At 29.5% G+C, this 14,191-nt stretch overlaps 1 protein-coding gene across 1 annotated transcript in view; it reads right to left on the reverse strand.

Moving 5' to 3' along the window:
* Positions 1-2,575: 2,575 nt before the first annotated feature.
* LOC123304988 overlaps positions 2,576-14,191 on the reverse strand; it is a 32,778-nt gene continuing 21,162 nt past the window's right edge. Inside the window, exons 7-8 of the mRNA XM_044886570.1 lie at positions 9,296-9,525; positions 2,576-2,653 (exon numbers count right to left, since the gene is read on the reverse strand). Coding sequence (XP_044742505.1) covers positions 2,576-2,653; positions 9,296-9,525 — 308 coding nt within the window. The remainder of the gene's footprint in view (positions 2,654-9,295; positions 9,526-14,191) is intronic.

Consider the following 14,191-nt stretch of genomic DNA (forward strand, 5'->3'; position numbering starts at 1 on the left):
GGTGACACTGAATTTATCTTCCTGCAATAGAAGATAATTTTTTTAGAGGCGTGAAATTGTACATGGATTTTTGTTATTAAGATGCGCATGATGTACAATTAAAATACGGTATTCAGAAATTATTGTATTTTTATATGAATTTCAGATTATTTTCTGTGTTTCACTTTATAGTTTTAACAAAGAAACGTAAATCTCTTAATTTCGAATTAAAATTCCAAAATTTTCGCTTGACATCTGATCCAAATAAGGAAAAAATTGTGATCGTAAGAAAGTATAAACGTTAAATTTGTGCTAGAAGAAGAAAAGACGAAAAGAATATTAAAAAAATTGGAATAGAAACTTTGAATCAGTCAATAAGTTATTATTTAAAATCGTTGTGAAATAGTTCGATATGCTTCGTTTGTGAACAACGTTTCGTATGGTGATATGTTTAATTTTAAAATTTCGTTTTCTAGTAGAAAAAAAGGATATTTTTACTGGATTTTTATTTTAATATTATTTTCGCCATAGTAGTGCGTGTTTAGAATGAATTTCGATTTTGATTTTTTTTATTTGTTTTTTACAGCTACAAATTTTCAACCTTATTTTTGAATATGTAGTACTCCACGCTTGCTTTCTTACTTTGTTTTCAAAAGTACTACATTCTTGCACATAAACTCTATAAAACATTTTTTTTAATGTAAATAGTATAAAATTGGACAGTGTCATTACTACGTCCATATTATTTGAAACCAAATGCAATTTTGATAGATAAGAGTTTAGAAAATTTAGCAACATAATGATGTATGTTTTTCGAAATATTACATGATATATTATACATATTACATAAGTGATAAAAAGTTGGCCACTTTGTGAAAAAAAAAAAATTATATCACTTAAGTAATAAGAATTGCGTATAGTATTTCAAGTATTTTGTTCTTAAATTTGGCACTCCAGGAAATGGTTAAAAAATAGAAGCAATTGTTTCGGATTTAAAAAGAAACTACTAGTCGTAGCTGAAAAGTAATAGATTATTTCTAATACTCACAGAAAAATTGTTTGCATCCCTAAAATTTAAAACAGGAACGTATCCCCTTTGTAATCCAATGGCAGATCGTCTTTGAAGTATTCCTTAAGGATGCCCTCTATATCAGTAAAGATTTCAATTTAACGCAAACTTTGCAGTATTAGGTTAGGTTAGGTTAGAGTGGCTGCCTTGGAGTGGGACACACTTAGACCATAGGATCCGTTGTGATACCGAAAAATGGTTGGACCATCCCCGGCCACTACTCCATGATAAATTTGAAGCTATTTAAGAACAAAAGGAGAGCTTTGACGTCGACGGACTTTAGGTCGGAGAGGTCGTCAAATAGAAGCTGGCTCAAGTTAGTTCATCTGCTCATGGCAAGAGCTGGGCAGTGATAGAGAAGATGAGACATTGTCGTGATACACTACCAGGCCCGGGCGTTCAGCATGCCTGCCACCCAACCAGTGTCCTGTAATAGCCAAAACAACTTTGCTAACAGAGGCCATTGGAAGTCATATAAGATTTTCGAAACGCCTAGGATTGTACTCAGACCATATCTGTCTTGTAGTACCACAAGCACGTTCCTCCCTCCGTCTAAGATTGGCCCTTTTTAAGATATCCTCTTTGAGAAGCAACTTGCAGTTCGCAAATGGAATTCCCGGATATTTATTGACACTTGTGTCCGGCAGTATTGTGCCATTTCTATCAAGCTCGTCGGCTTCACAATTTCCTGGAATGTTTTTGTGTGCCGGTACCCATACCAGGTTTACATTAATTAGTTCCGCCAGCTCATTTAAGGACGTACGGTAGTATTACACTGCTGAAATAGTTAGGAAAGTGTCTCTCTATCTATAAAAAATGAATGTTAATCTCAAAAAAAAATGGACGTAATTAATAATCACACTGTGAAATCTTATAATAAATTTTTAACTAATAAATATACTTTTTTTTAATTTTTCTGATATATAAACTATACAAAAAATTTAATTATTATAAATATTTTTCCATAAATGTTTTACGTATATGGAATAAACTAAATTTACACATTAACACTCATCAATCGCGCATGATCGCTGTGGCTGTTTTACTTGTTGCTTCGCTGCGTTGCCTTTTATTTTTGCTAAAAAAATAGCAAATATAAAAAAATCTACATATTTATTTATATAATAAATTTGCTCCTTGCAATTTTAAGCACACATTTTATAGTTTATAATTTATTTATAAAATACTTTTGCACCCCCCATTAAATTTTTTACACCCCCAATTATAATAAAATTTTTTTAAATGCATTTTGCAAATTAACTAACAGTTAAAATATAGAAAATTATTTAAACTAATAACATAGAATTTTTTGATTTTGTTGGGATTTTTACAACAATAAAAATAGTCTTTTTTGAGTATGCTTTTATAAATAGCATAAATTAGTTGATTTTTAGCACTTTTTTAAGGGTCATGATTGTTTTTTTTTTTTTAGTTCATAGTTCATTCCACTGATTGTATTTCGTAATCACACTTTTTGATTAAAAATTATTTTTTATCTATAGTGAATTCAAAATTTTAATGTTACTTTTATTGACAGTCCTTTGACGAACATGGTCCAATTTCACCGTGTAAGGCTGCTCTTACGTTTAATTCGCTTAGGTTTACCTAAAAATCACAAATAAAATATTAATAAAAAGTTTATCGACTCTTACTTCCTTATAACTCTTATAGACCGTGGGATAGAAAGAATTTTTTGTAAAATGATTAATACATCTTGAAACTTCGTGCGTGGCTAACTTTTGGAGAGTCTACCAAACTTCTCTGTACGAATTTTTCAAAAGTGTTGCATTCTCAAATGAGCACGATAACAGCATATTTAAGCTATCGGTCTGAAAAAACGCAGCAGAGAATTTGTTGGACACTATCACTACTTGATAACATTAATAATTATTAATCAATTCAGCAAAAATGAATCATGTACGTATTCAAAAACAAAAATACTTATGTACGACACGTTCGAGGAAATAGACAAACTCGGGCTCGACTTCCTCAAGCGAAGAAGTAGACAAGTTTAATAATTATTAATTTTATCAAATGTTTGACAAATTCCCTGATGCGTTTACCAGACCGATGGCTTAAATACGACGTTATTCCCTGAAATTCCCTGATGCGTTTTTCAGACCGATGGCTTAAATACGACGTTATCATGATCATTTTAAAACGCAGCACTTTCCAAAAAAATTCTAGGGAGAAAGTTGGATGACTCGCCACAAAGGAACCACTCACGGAGTTTCAAGAATATATTAATCATTTTACAAAGGGTTCTTTCTGTCCCACGGCCAATTAAGCCAGAGCCAGTGTTTGATCATGGCTACATCTACTCATACTTAGCCTTTAATAAGCTTGCTTATTTTTTTTTTTTTTAAGAAATGAAGTCAGGTTACATTTTTTATAAATAATAAAACGAAATACAGCTTAAAATACATGCAACACTTAAAATTTTACTGAAATTATAAGTTATTTGTGTCCACTGTTGTATTAAAGATTAATTAGAAGTTTGCTCATGATTGTTAGAATTAATTTTAGAAAAACATTCAAACGATACTATTAAAGAGCAACATGACGATAAAGTGTAGAAAATTTATTCTTAACATCAAAATAAGAGCATGCAAGAATGAACCTGAAGTAGAACTATTACAAAATGTATTTCCTAAGAAATCAGTGCCGGCTTTATTGGGAAAGCTGAAATTCTAAGTTCAAAGATATTTCTTGATTCCTAAATTGAGGTATGAAGAACAAGATAAGAATAGTCTCCTCTCCGTAGGACCTTTTAAAAAATTCATTCATTTATTCATAAAGAAATGATACGAGTTATGTCGTCCTAAAATAATTTAAATAATTATATTAGCCATGTTCTTAATTAAAATCTTGAATTTGTTCACACATAATATTTAACCAAATGATATATATGAGCTAATTTCTTGCGGTTAAAAGTAGCGTTTTCAGAACACAAGGCATCTCTCCTTCAAATTTCATTGGAATTGGTTCATGATCTACTACTTTTAGCGTATCTTAAAAAGTTATAAAACCAAGCCAAAACTATTAATTAAAAAGATTAAAAATGCGTAATTTAATTATGACGAGGTGAAGTAAAGAAACGAATTACTTTAATCCCGGACATTTAAAATTTGATTCGGCTTATGCCTAAAATTTATTGAAGCTTTAGATATAAGACGTTATTGTCATACTATTTAAAAGTCCAATTGGGCGAAACCCTGCAAAACTATTCGTTTCGGAATTATAATAAATAAAAACCTAATTTCATATTTCTGTATGAATTAATAATATGAATGGATATGTAACTTTAGACATTCAACGTTCAATAATATCGTATATAAGGGAAAGAACTGTCCCAAACCGTTCGTTTAAGGGTTACTTTTAAAACGTCAAAAATCAGTTTTACGCATTAACGGAAGCAATTTTTCTGAAACCAATATTTAGCCAAATACGTATTTATCTTTATAGACGAAGAAATTAAAGAGTATATCTTAATAGCTGGGATTACTTTTGACTTAACTTTCTTGGGCTCAAGTTATCTACTAAAATGCCTTTTTTTCTAAAATCATAAAAATTATTCTCGATTTTTCCGAAATTTCTTAAAAAGTACCCCTTCCAAAAATTCGATTTAATAGAATAATCATATTTCTATGTAATTTATAAAGTAGAAATACATGTTAAATTTTTATAGATTCGGCTGATAAATAATAAAAAATTTTCTCCATTTATGATCAAACATTATTTTGACTTTTTTAAGGGCAACCTTAAATGAATGATTTGAGAAGATTTTTTTCTTTAAATCCTACCTTGCTATTGAACATTAAATATCTAAAGTATTCATATAGAACTTTCTTTCATATAAAGGTTAGGTTAGGCTAGGTTATATTGGCTGTCCACGAAGGACACACTGAAGCAATAGAGCTGATAATTTCATTTATCAGCTCCTCAATTTCAGAGGCTGAGTGCACCTCCTTCATGTATATACCATGCACTACACCAGCCCATCACAACTATTAATTAAATTAATTTTGTTGCGACGGCGAGAATTGAACCAACCCTAAGCAAACCGCGGACTGAATTGTTTACACCTTAACCAACTGAGCTAATGGGGCGACTTCTTCCATATAAAACTCACATAGAGTTTTCCATCTGTTTGATCAGAACATCATCTTGTATCTTGAGTAACGAGATTTTATACAAAAGCCAATTCTAATGTTAAATGTGCGAGATCTTTTCTTTATTGAGACGCAAATAAATGATGGAAACGCAATTTATTTTTTGTAATTCATTAATTCCTACTATCTACCATAGATTTATTTGCGCTTCCACCATATTCATTAACCGATAGACAAAAATCATTGTTAAATTTTCTAAAAATTCATGAAAATTTGTGTCAATGTGTTTGTATTGAAAGGCTGAAAATCAGATCAAGCTATCATAATAATAAAAAACGGGCAGGTAGACATACATTTAACTAAATAGCCGCAAATGTTTAAGAAAGCGTTTGAGAACTGAATTTTTCCAAATAAAACTTTCAAAAACATAAAATTAATGAATATTTATCAGGGCGATACGCGAAAACTATTTACTTAAGTAGAAAAAATAATTAATAAAACTTTCTCATTTAAAACTTTCAAATAAGTTTCTTTGTGTCATAGAAATACTCGACTACTATTTTATGAAGAAATGTGAAGTAGAAAAAAAAACCGGTGTATACACAAACTTTCCACAGGTTTTTTTCTAAATTACGTTTTTCAAATTGGTACACGTATATACACGTTTAATACTACAAAGGTTTTGGATTCGTTATAATAAAAACTAGACAATAAACCTCGAAAAATTTAGAAAACCACACCTCCTTGTTTAGAGATAAATTCACCCCAAAATATGCTGATTATGCAACTTTTAGAAAAATGTGTATAAAAACCATAAAAATGATAAAAATTAATTTTTTAATGGTTTATTTTTTAGTTCTGAGCCTCTCGAATCAAATCACGTTTGAATTTTACAGAATACCAGCAAAGTGTAGCACCGATCCAAGTGTATTTTTTTGGGAGAAGCGATTAAAATGTGCCAAAAGTGTCATCAAAAAATTGGTTTATAAACTTTAAGACATATCCGTAAGGACTCATATACTAATAAAAATAATAGTTTTCTTTTTAATATTTAAAAAGTTTTTTTGTTTTCGTAATTATAAATGAGAAAGTCCCCTTAAGTGAAAAATCCTCTTTAAGTTTTCTTTAGGCCAGTTAAAAATGTTATCAGAATACAAAATCTTATACCGACACTGAAAAAAATACTCACAATTAAACAGAGAATCGAAAATGCCCCATATAGATTAAACATCAATTTCAAATAATCATAACATTCAAAACAATTCTAAGACGCTAGGAACCATGTGACAACTCCAAAAATAACTCCAAAAATCTTGATTTTTACTCTATGAACGTAGTGTCAAATTATAAATTTTAGAACAAAAAATTTTGAGACAATGAAGTTAGGTTAGGTTAGGTTATATTGGCTGTCCACGAAGAACACACTGAAGCAATAGAGCCCATTGTAATACCATATATGTGTTTTACCACCTTTCCGCTGATAATTTCATTTATCAGCTCCTCAATTTCAGAGGCAGAGTACACCTACTTCATACATATACCATGAACTACACCAGCCCATCATAACTATTATTTATATTAATTTTGTTGTTCGAGGACGGGAATCGAACCCACTACGCTGAGCAAACCGGACAATGAAGTTAATACAAACAATTTACTGGAGCTATCATATGTTGTCCAAGCACAATAGAATTGAATACAGTTATTATTACCATTAAATTTTTATAATTATAACAATAACGGAAATATTCGGCGAGAGTCGGATATGGCATGCTCTAAACTATTCACTTAATTATGTTTAGTGTTTTAAGAAACTCTCAGATAGCGAAACAAATTACCAAATTTCTATTGAAATGCCAAAAAATTAAAAAGTAGTAAATAAGACATTTGTGGAACAAGCAAATACGATCTACACTTGGGCCACTAAACAGTTTTTCACTCGCTTTAGCTGCCGTGTTTGATAGAAGGGGTGTGTCTCAAAAAGAATTATAGAATCTAAAATTTGACTTTTTCATACCGCCAAATTGGTGAGCGAGAGAGAAGTTTTGTATATTAATATATGATAAAATATATTCATCATGAAGAATAGAATATTTTTATCAAAATTCTTATTTGAAGTAACCAGACATATAATCAATCATTGTAACAGACAAATATAATTCTTGGAAAGACTAGCTGCCAATTTTCACCCTATTAATCACTATGCAGAGTAGGTCCTTTTAATCTATAATAGCTAATAGCTCGTTTTGCAGTTAACCAATTAAAAAATAACATATTGCACCTAGTTCTTCGGGTTTATTTAATAACCAATTTTTATTATAAACGGTAAAAAGTACAAGAACACTTTTAATTAGAAATATCAAACATTTTTCATCTAAATCATTTTTCTTTCGGAGGAAATAAGGAAAGGCAATAAGGACGTTTGATGTGTTCATGACTCTAGCCTACAATTACCGATAAACTATTTTCTTTCGATTAAGTGTTTAATAAGCGTATTTTCTTTCGATCAAATGTAATAATTTAATATTTTTAAGTTGTATGTCCTCCGAAAGCTCTGGTTTTTCGAAAACATGTTTTAACCAAAAATTGTTCGTTTTTTATGAAGATCAACTTTCTAATTTAAAGTGCTATTCTATCTCTTGTGTTAACTTATGGTTGTGAAAGTTGAACAGTTAATAAAAATTTGTGAAAATCCTTGGAAGCGTGTGAAACATGGTGTTGGCGTAGAATATTGAAAATAAAATGGACTGATTAAGTGATTATACGTCGAATGATAAAGTGTGGAGAACGGTTGGACTGAAAAAACAAGTATTAAATAGTGTTCACAAAAGATAGCTGGAATTTTTGGGACATATAATTAGGAAAGGGAAATTAGAATTTTTAACACTATCGGTAAGGATAGGAGGGTGTAAGAAACGAGGGAGAAGACGATTAAGGTATCTAGATAGCCTGACATATGAAAATGCAAACGCCAATCAAATTATTCATCTGGCATACGATCGAGCTAAATGGAAGAGCATGTTTGTCAACGTTTGTAATATACAAACATGACACTTATTATTATTATTATTATTATTATTCTATCTCTGACCGTTTAGAATCTATTCGCTATTTTAGCAACCCAAAGAACTAGTACCAATCTGATGTCAGAATATGATGTTCCTCATCAAAAGTTTTATTTTTTGTAACAGTTATTTTTTGATTGGTTAACTACAAAACGAGCTATTAGATAATATAGATTAAAATGATCCACCCTGTATATATGGTAATTTTTTAAAAAGTTTTCACCTTTTATCGTAAATGGAATGGAAAATCAAACAACCGACAAACACACATCGGTTCATTTGTAGAAGGAATGAAATTGTATTATTTTGTTTTCTTATACAAGTATTTTGGAACTGCATATTTTTTGTAGCAGATTCATATTCTTGAACGCAAAAAAAATTTTTCTTAGATATCAATTGACCCCTGTTTGATCATGTAGGCGTCCTAGTATAAAAAATTAATAGTGTATTTCATTTCTCCAAAAACGACTCCTCACATGTTTTATGAACCAATTCCGTTTTTGAAAGATAAAGATGTAACCTTTTTAAACAATCAACCCACAATGACTATAAAGACAAAACTGAAATTGCGGATAGGCAATGCAATACTTTCCAGATTGATAATTTCGATTTTATTACCAAAAATTTTACAGGTTAAAATTATTATAATGCTCAATAATCAATATTTTTGTGGTCCATTCGATTACGAGACTGGCTAACTTGTACCAGAGGATAAATTTATAAAAGGAGGATATTATCGTACAATATTCTCCGACTCTCCCCGGCAAGGTAAAATCTTTTGACGATGAAAAATTTCCATAACAGACAAATGATAGAAAACATTTTAAAAATAGTTATAAAACATAAAAATCTTATTCAATTTTTATTATACCTTTCAATGTAAAACGACAGCGCCATACGTGAGACGTTTGTTAAAATATATTTGTGGTACTTAAATTATTTTGTTACAGCTGTTTAGTGGACACAAAAAAAACTTCAAAAGCCTTCTCGTTTTGTACCAAATGGGCAATAAAATTATACACATTACGACACGTCAGTATTTATAAAAAATGTTCTGCTTACATATGTACCTCTCTCAGTTCGCATACAGACGGTAACAATTCATCTGTAGATAATGGACTAGGTGTCGGCACCGTCGAAACTTTTGGCAATGAATTCGGCAACGACGCCATACGTGCTAAACGTGCTTGAATTTCTTGACGTTGTTCCCGCTGTTCACGTTCGCGTTCTAACATACGTCCACCAAAACTTCGTAATGAGCCGGTACTATGCACTGATGCTAAACTCGGCCGACGTGAACCTAAAGCATATCAATATGAAAAGATACAAAATACAAGAAAGGACATAACTTAAACTTAAAAAATATATTTATTGCTAGTTTTTTTTTTTATATAAATCCAACGTAGTACGCATGGCGAAGCTGTATTAGCGGGCAATCGTTCTATTTGTGTTTAAATAGAAATAAAGCAGTGTTTAATTCAAATTTGGCAAAAAATATTACTTTTGTGAATAAAAATTTTTAAACTTTTCAATGGAACTGAGCTTCAGTCCTTTGATAATACACATCCTTTGATTTGACAATAGTAGTTTGGTTAACAAATTCAATTTGGTGACATATAGAAATAATGGTCATATAAATACCGGTGATAGCTCGTTGGATTCGGAATGATGTTTATAAAATAGTGCCAGAAGCATTTTTCAGCACATAAAAACTTGTAAAAGTTATAAACAATTAAAGATGATAAAAATAGGTATTTCGTTTTTTGCCAATAATTCTAAAATAGTAATAGTTGAGAAATTTAAAAAAAAAAAAAAAAAAAAAAAAAATTTAACGTTGAAAATAGGTCTTTTTACGACGAATTATTAAATATTTATTTAAAAATTTTAATAAATTATGGCGTATTTTGAACACTCAAAAGAATTTATTATCGATGGAAATTTATATTTTAGTTAATTTCTCAACAAGTTAGATAACTTTTTATTCAGAAAATTTCTGGAATTTTCTTTTTATTGTAAACTAAAATTTTATGTTTAAATAATGTAAAATTTTTTAGTTTCATGGATCCCCTCTTGTATACATATATAACTTAAGAAGATGAATTTAATAATATAATATATACAATAATGCATGATTTTTCATTTTTGGTTAAATTATTATAAAAAAATTATTAAAATTTTTTTAAATCTTTTGACGTGGTATTGTTGAGTATCCACGGAGCCAAATCGGGCTCCACGAAGGCAAAAAACTCTACGCCAATTAATTAAACATTCTTTTTAGTTTAGAATAAAAACAAAAATTCCAGAAAATTTTTTGAATAATAAGTTGTCTTAGTTGTTCAAAAATTAACTTTAAGATAAATTTCCAACAATAATAAATTCTTTAGAGTGTTCAAAATACACCATAATTTTTTCAAATTTTTTAATAAATAGTTAATAGCTTAAAAAAATTATTTAAATTAAAATTATAAATGCTTTAGATAGACTTCCGGAGTTTTTTATTGGAAATTTTCTCCTCTTTAAAAATTTTTTTATTTATTTCTAAAATATTACTATTTTATGAAATATTGGCAAAACACGAAAAACGTTTTTTTATCATCTTTCATTGTTTATAGCTTCTGTAATTTTGTATGTGCTGAAAAAAACTTCTTTCACAATTTTCTAGACATCATTTCGAATCCAACGAGCTATCACTCGCATTTTTTTTAACCACTATTTGTATATTTCACCAAATTCAACTTGTTAACCAGACTATAAATGCAAAGGAACGCGAGCAAAATGATACGCTACTTTACCTCAAGACAAAGTTCTAAAATTTTTTTATAGCCTATGAAATATTAACAATTTTTGGCTGTAATCTACGATTTTATTATCAATTAATGTGCTAAGCCCGATTCACTCGGTGAATCGTTCTTGCAGAAAGCTAAAGAGTTTCACGTGGAGTATTACTCACAAATGTGCACATTAATATTCGCTCTTGAAGCAAACTGTCAATCTTACCAGTCTGTATCTTGTAGATAACAAAATTTTTTCATGTTTGAGTATCGAAACTGTGTGGACTTTTCAAAAGGTTATTAGCTATAATGTATCAAAAATTCAGAACTCTTCATTGAGGTTCTGCTCCCATCATTTTGATCGAGATCCTTTAATGCATGTTTATGATGTTTAATTACAATTCCTTGATGTAAAAAAATTCAAAATTTCACAGAGGTCACTTCTATTAGCATGTTACTTGGTTACTGAGTCTTTCTTCTTATACACCGTGTTGCAGAAGTAACAAGATGATCCAAGAACTTTCCAGAGAAGCATTTTTTTGCAAAAGGTTTCAACCAAAATTTCAAGGGATGAAGAAAATTTATATTCAGGGAGCATATTTTGTGACCTTCAAATGAAATTTCAAATAGAAACTCTCAATTTTTATTGTCAATTCACGTAAAAGACAAATTTCATTCGAAAAATTTGTATTTAAGCCGTATGGAAGCCGTATGGCTACAGTAAAAGTCAAAAGCAAAATTCTTCCTATAAAGTAACAGAACAGCTTGATATTCAATTAGTTGAGCCTTTTTTTATTAAAGATCAAAAGTAATTTTCAACCAAGAAATATTAATTTTGATCTTGGAGATAGGCAAATTGAAGATAAACTTAAAAAAAACAAAAAAATAAAAAAACTTTTTTTAAACTGGCAGTGCAACTAGTGGTATTTTTACGTTTAAATATAGAAACATAACTTAAGTTGTACTAGCTGCTGGTACGGTTGTGTCAACTACACAACTCAAATTCTGACGGAAGTTGTATCACATTTTACATTCATGGCTCCATTCGCCATATTGCTCTCGCGACGAAGTTGAGATGAGCTCATATCGGTTGATATTAAGAATTTCTTTTCAGTGCACTAACAAAAAGTGTTTACCTCTTCTAAAAAAGTAAGCTTTCAAATATTTTTGAATATCCAAATCAAAATTAGAGTCATCGTTAGATTCCTCGTTTTACTTAAAATCTGTTTCGTTACTATCGGCTTACAAAAACATGTTTCGAATAAAATGTTTTTTCAGGACTTTTACACGAATCAACCATAAAAATTGAGGTTTTTCATTTGCAATTTTGGACTTTCATTGCGCCATACTCATTTTGAAACTTTTGTTCAAAACAATGCTTCTCGTTAAAGTTCTTGGACCGTATTTCTACTTTTGGGACACCTGATATAAACTTTCTGAGACAAGTTGCCATGTCCATTATTAGATTTATGTGAATTTTACATACTTAGTTACTTTTTGAAACTTTGTTTAATTTATTTAGAGTTTCTTTCAATTGTATTAATAATCTCGATAAATAATTATTATATGCTCCGAGCAAATAAGACATTTGATTTATTAAATTCTGAAACGAGCAGTTTCTCGACATAAAGTTGTGGGTTTTTAATTTGTTTAAATGATTTTCTGTACGTATACTTTAACCGCACCGGGAGATGTCGATTTTCGCTATAAATGATTTGAATGTTCATATCTTAAATTTCGAATACAAAATTAAATTATGCAAAGTTAATAATATATATGCGTAATTGAAGTATCATAGACTAAGATCCCAGGGCCCCCAGACCTAACTTATTATAAGATCAAATCGGTTCATTTGTTAAAAAAAATTCGTTAGTCGACCCCGATTTTACATTAATTTCCTGCACTCTAAAAAATTCGCAAGCTATACGTATGCGTATAATTATCTCACTCACGCTCAAACTCACGTATAGTTATTTGACTCTTATTTACGGGGGCACTTTAAATACGCGTAGGAGATGTTTGGCTCCTACGATTGGAATGACAGCTTACAAAATATATTTAAATAGCCCCCTATATATATAATAGAGATTATATATATATATATATAAACAAATAATTTCAATATATTCTATTTTTAATTTCACTTTTTTATAAGAGAAATTATTTATAGATTTTATTAATTAATTATTGTTTAATAATAATAATATTGAATATAAAAATATTTTATATATAACAAAAATATTAATATTTATATAATATTCTCTATATTATATGTATAGATATATATGTATAGAAAAAGTATCTAAATATCATAGCTAAAAATCAAGTCTTTGACTGTAAGTAAGGCTATGTTTTTTCTTTCGACATTTAGTTTAGTAATTTTTAAGTTTGGCGATATTAATTTCAATTAGTTTAAAATATTCATCACAACATACGTAAAAATCAGTTCTCAGACTGCAAGTAAAGTGAGGAAAATTTTTATATACCCGTTACACCTAGTATGCATACGTTCATTGTACACACTAGCACTACTCTATCGTATATGTTTTGCCCATCAGAAAATAAATTAAGTCTGGGGGCCCTGAGATCTTGGCCCATTATTTTAACCACACAATTTCAGTAAAACCCTCCATAAATTTTGTGTATACAGAAGAGATTTTTCATCCAAAAAGTTTTTAACTATCGGCAATTTTTTTACACAAATATAGTCTAAAAATGGTCATACTTATACACATTTTTGAGGAACAAATATTAGCTACAATAACAGCTTAAAAAACCTTGTTTAAGGTTTCAGTGGAATTTTCTGGTTTAAATAATACTTGAACTATACATTTTGTATTCGCTATTTAAGATAAATCATCAAAATCTTGAAGAAAATGCGAAAACCAATACAAAGAAAAATACATATAAACATATTTTCAGGTGCTGCGAGAGTATACGGGTCCAGAAAATCGTTTATACAATAAAAACCTACAATTTAACGTTGAGAAGCTTCTCGATTCAGAATTTAAAGAAAATTGTCAATTTGTTTGTACAAATAATAATTTTAATAGAAATGATTTTTTCAGGGATATTGATTGTGCTCATACTTGAAAAATCAGCTAAACATATCGTTAATTCGTAAAAGTGAAGTTCTGAAAATTAATAAAATTTCGAACAAGTACGATATTTTTAATTTCAACTTTACTAGTTTCA

This window comes from Chrysoperla carnea, chromosome 1 (assembly GCF_905475395.1).
Source record: "Chrysoperla carnea chromosome 1, inChrCarn1.1, whole genome shotgun sequence".
NCBI classification, from domain to species: Eukaryota; Metazoa; Arthropoda; class Insecta; order Neuroptera; family Chrysopidae; genus Chrysoperla; species Chrysoperla carnea.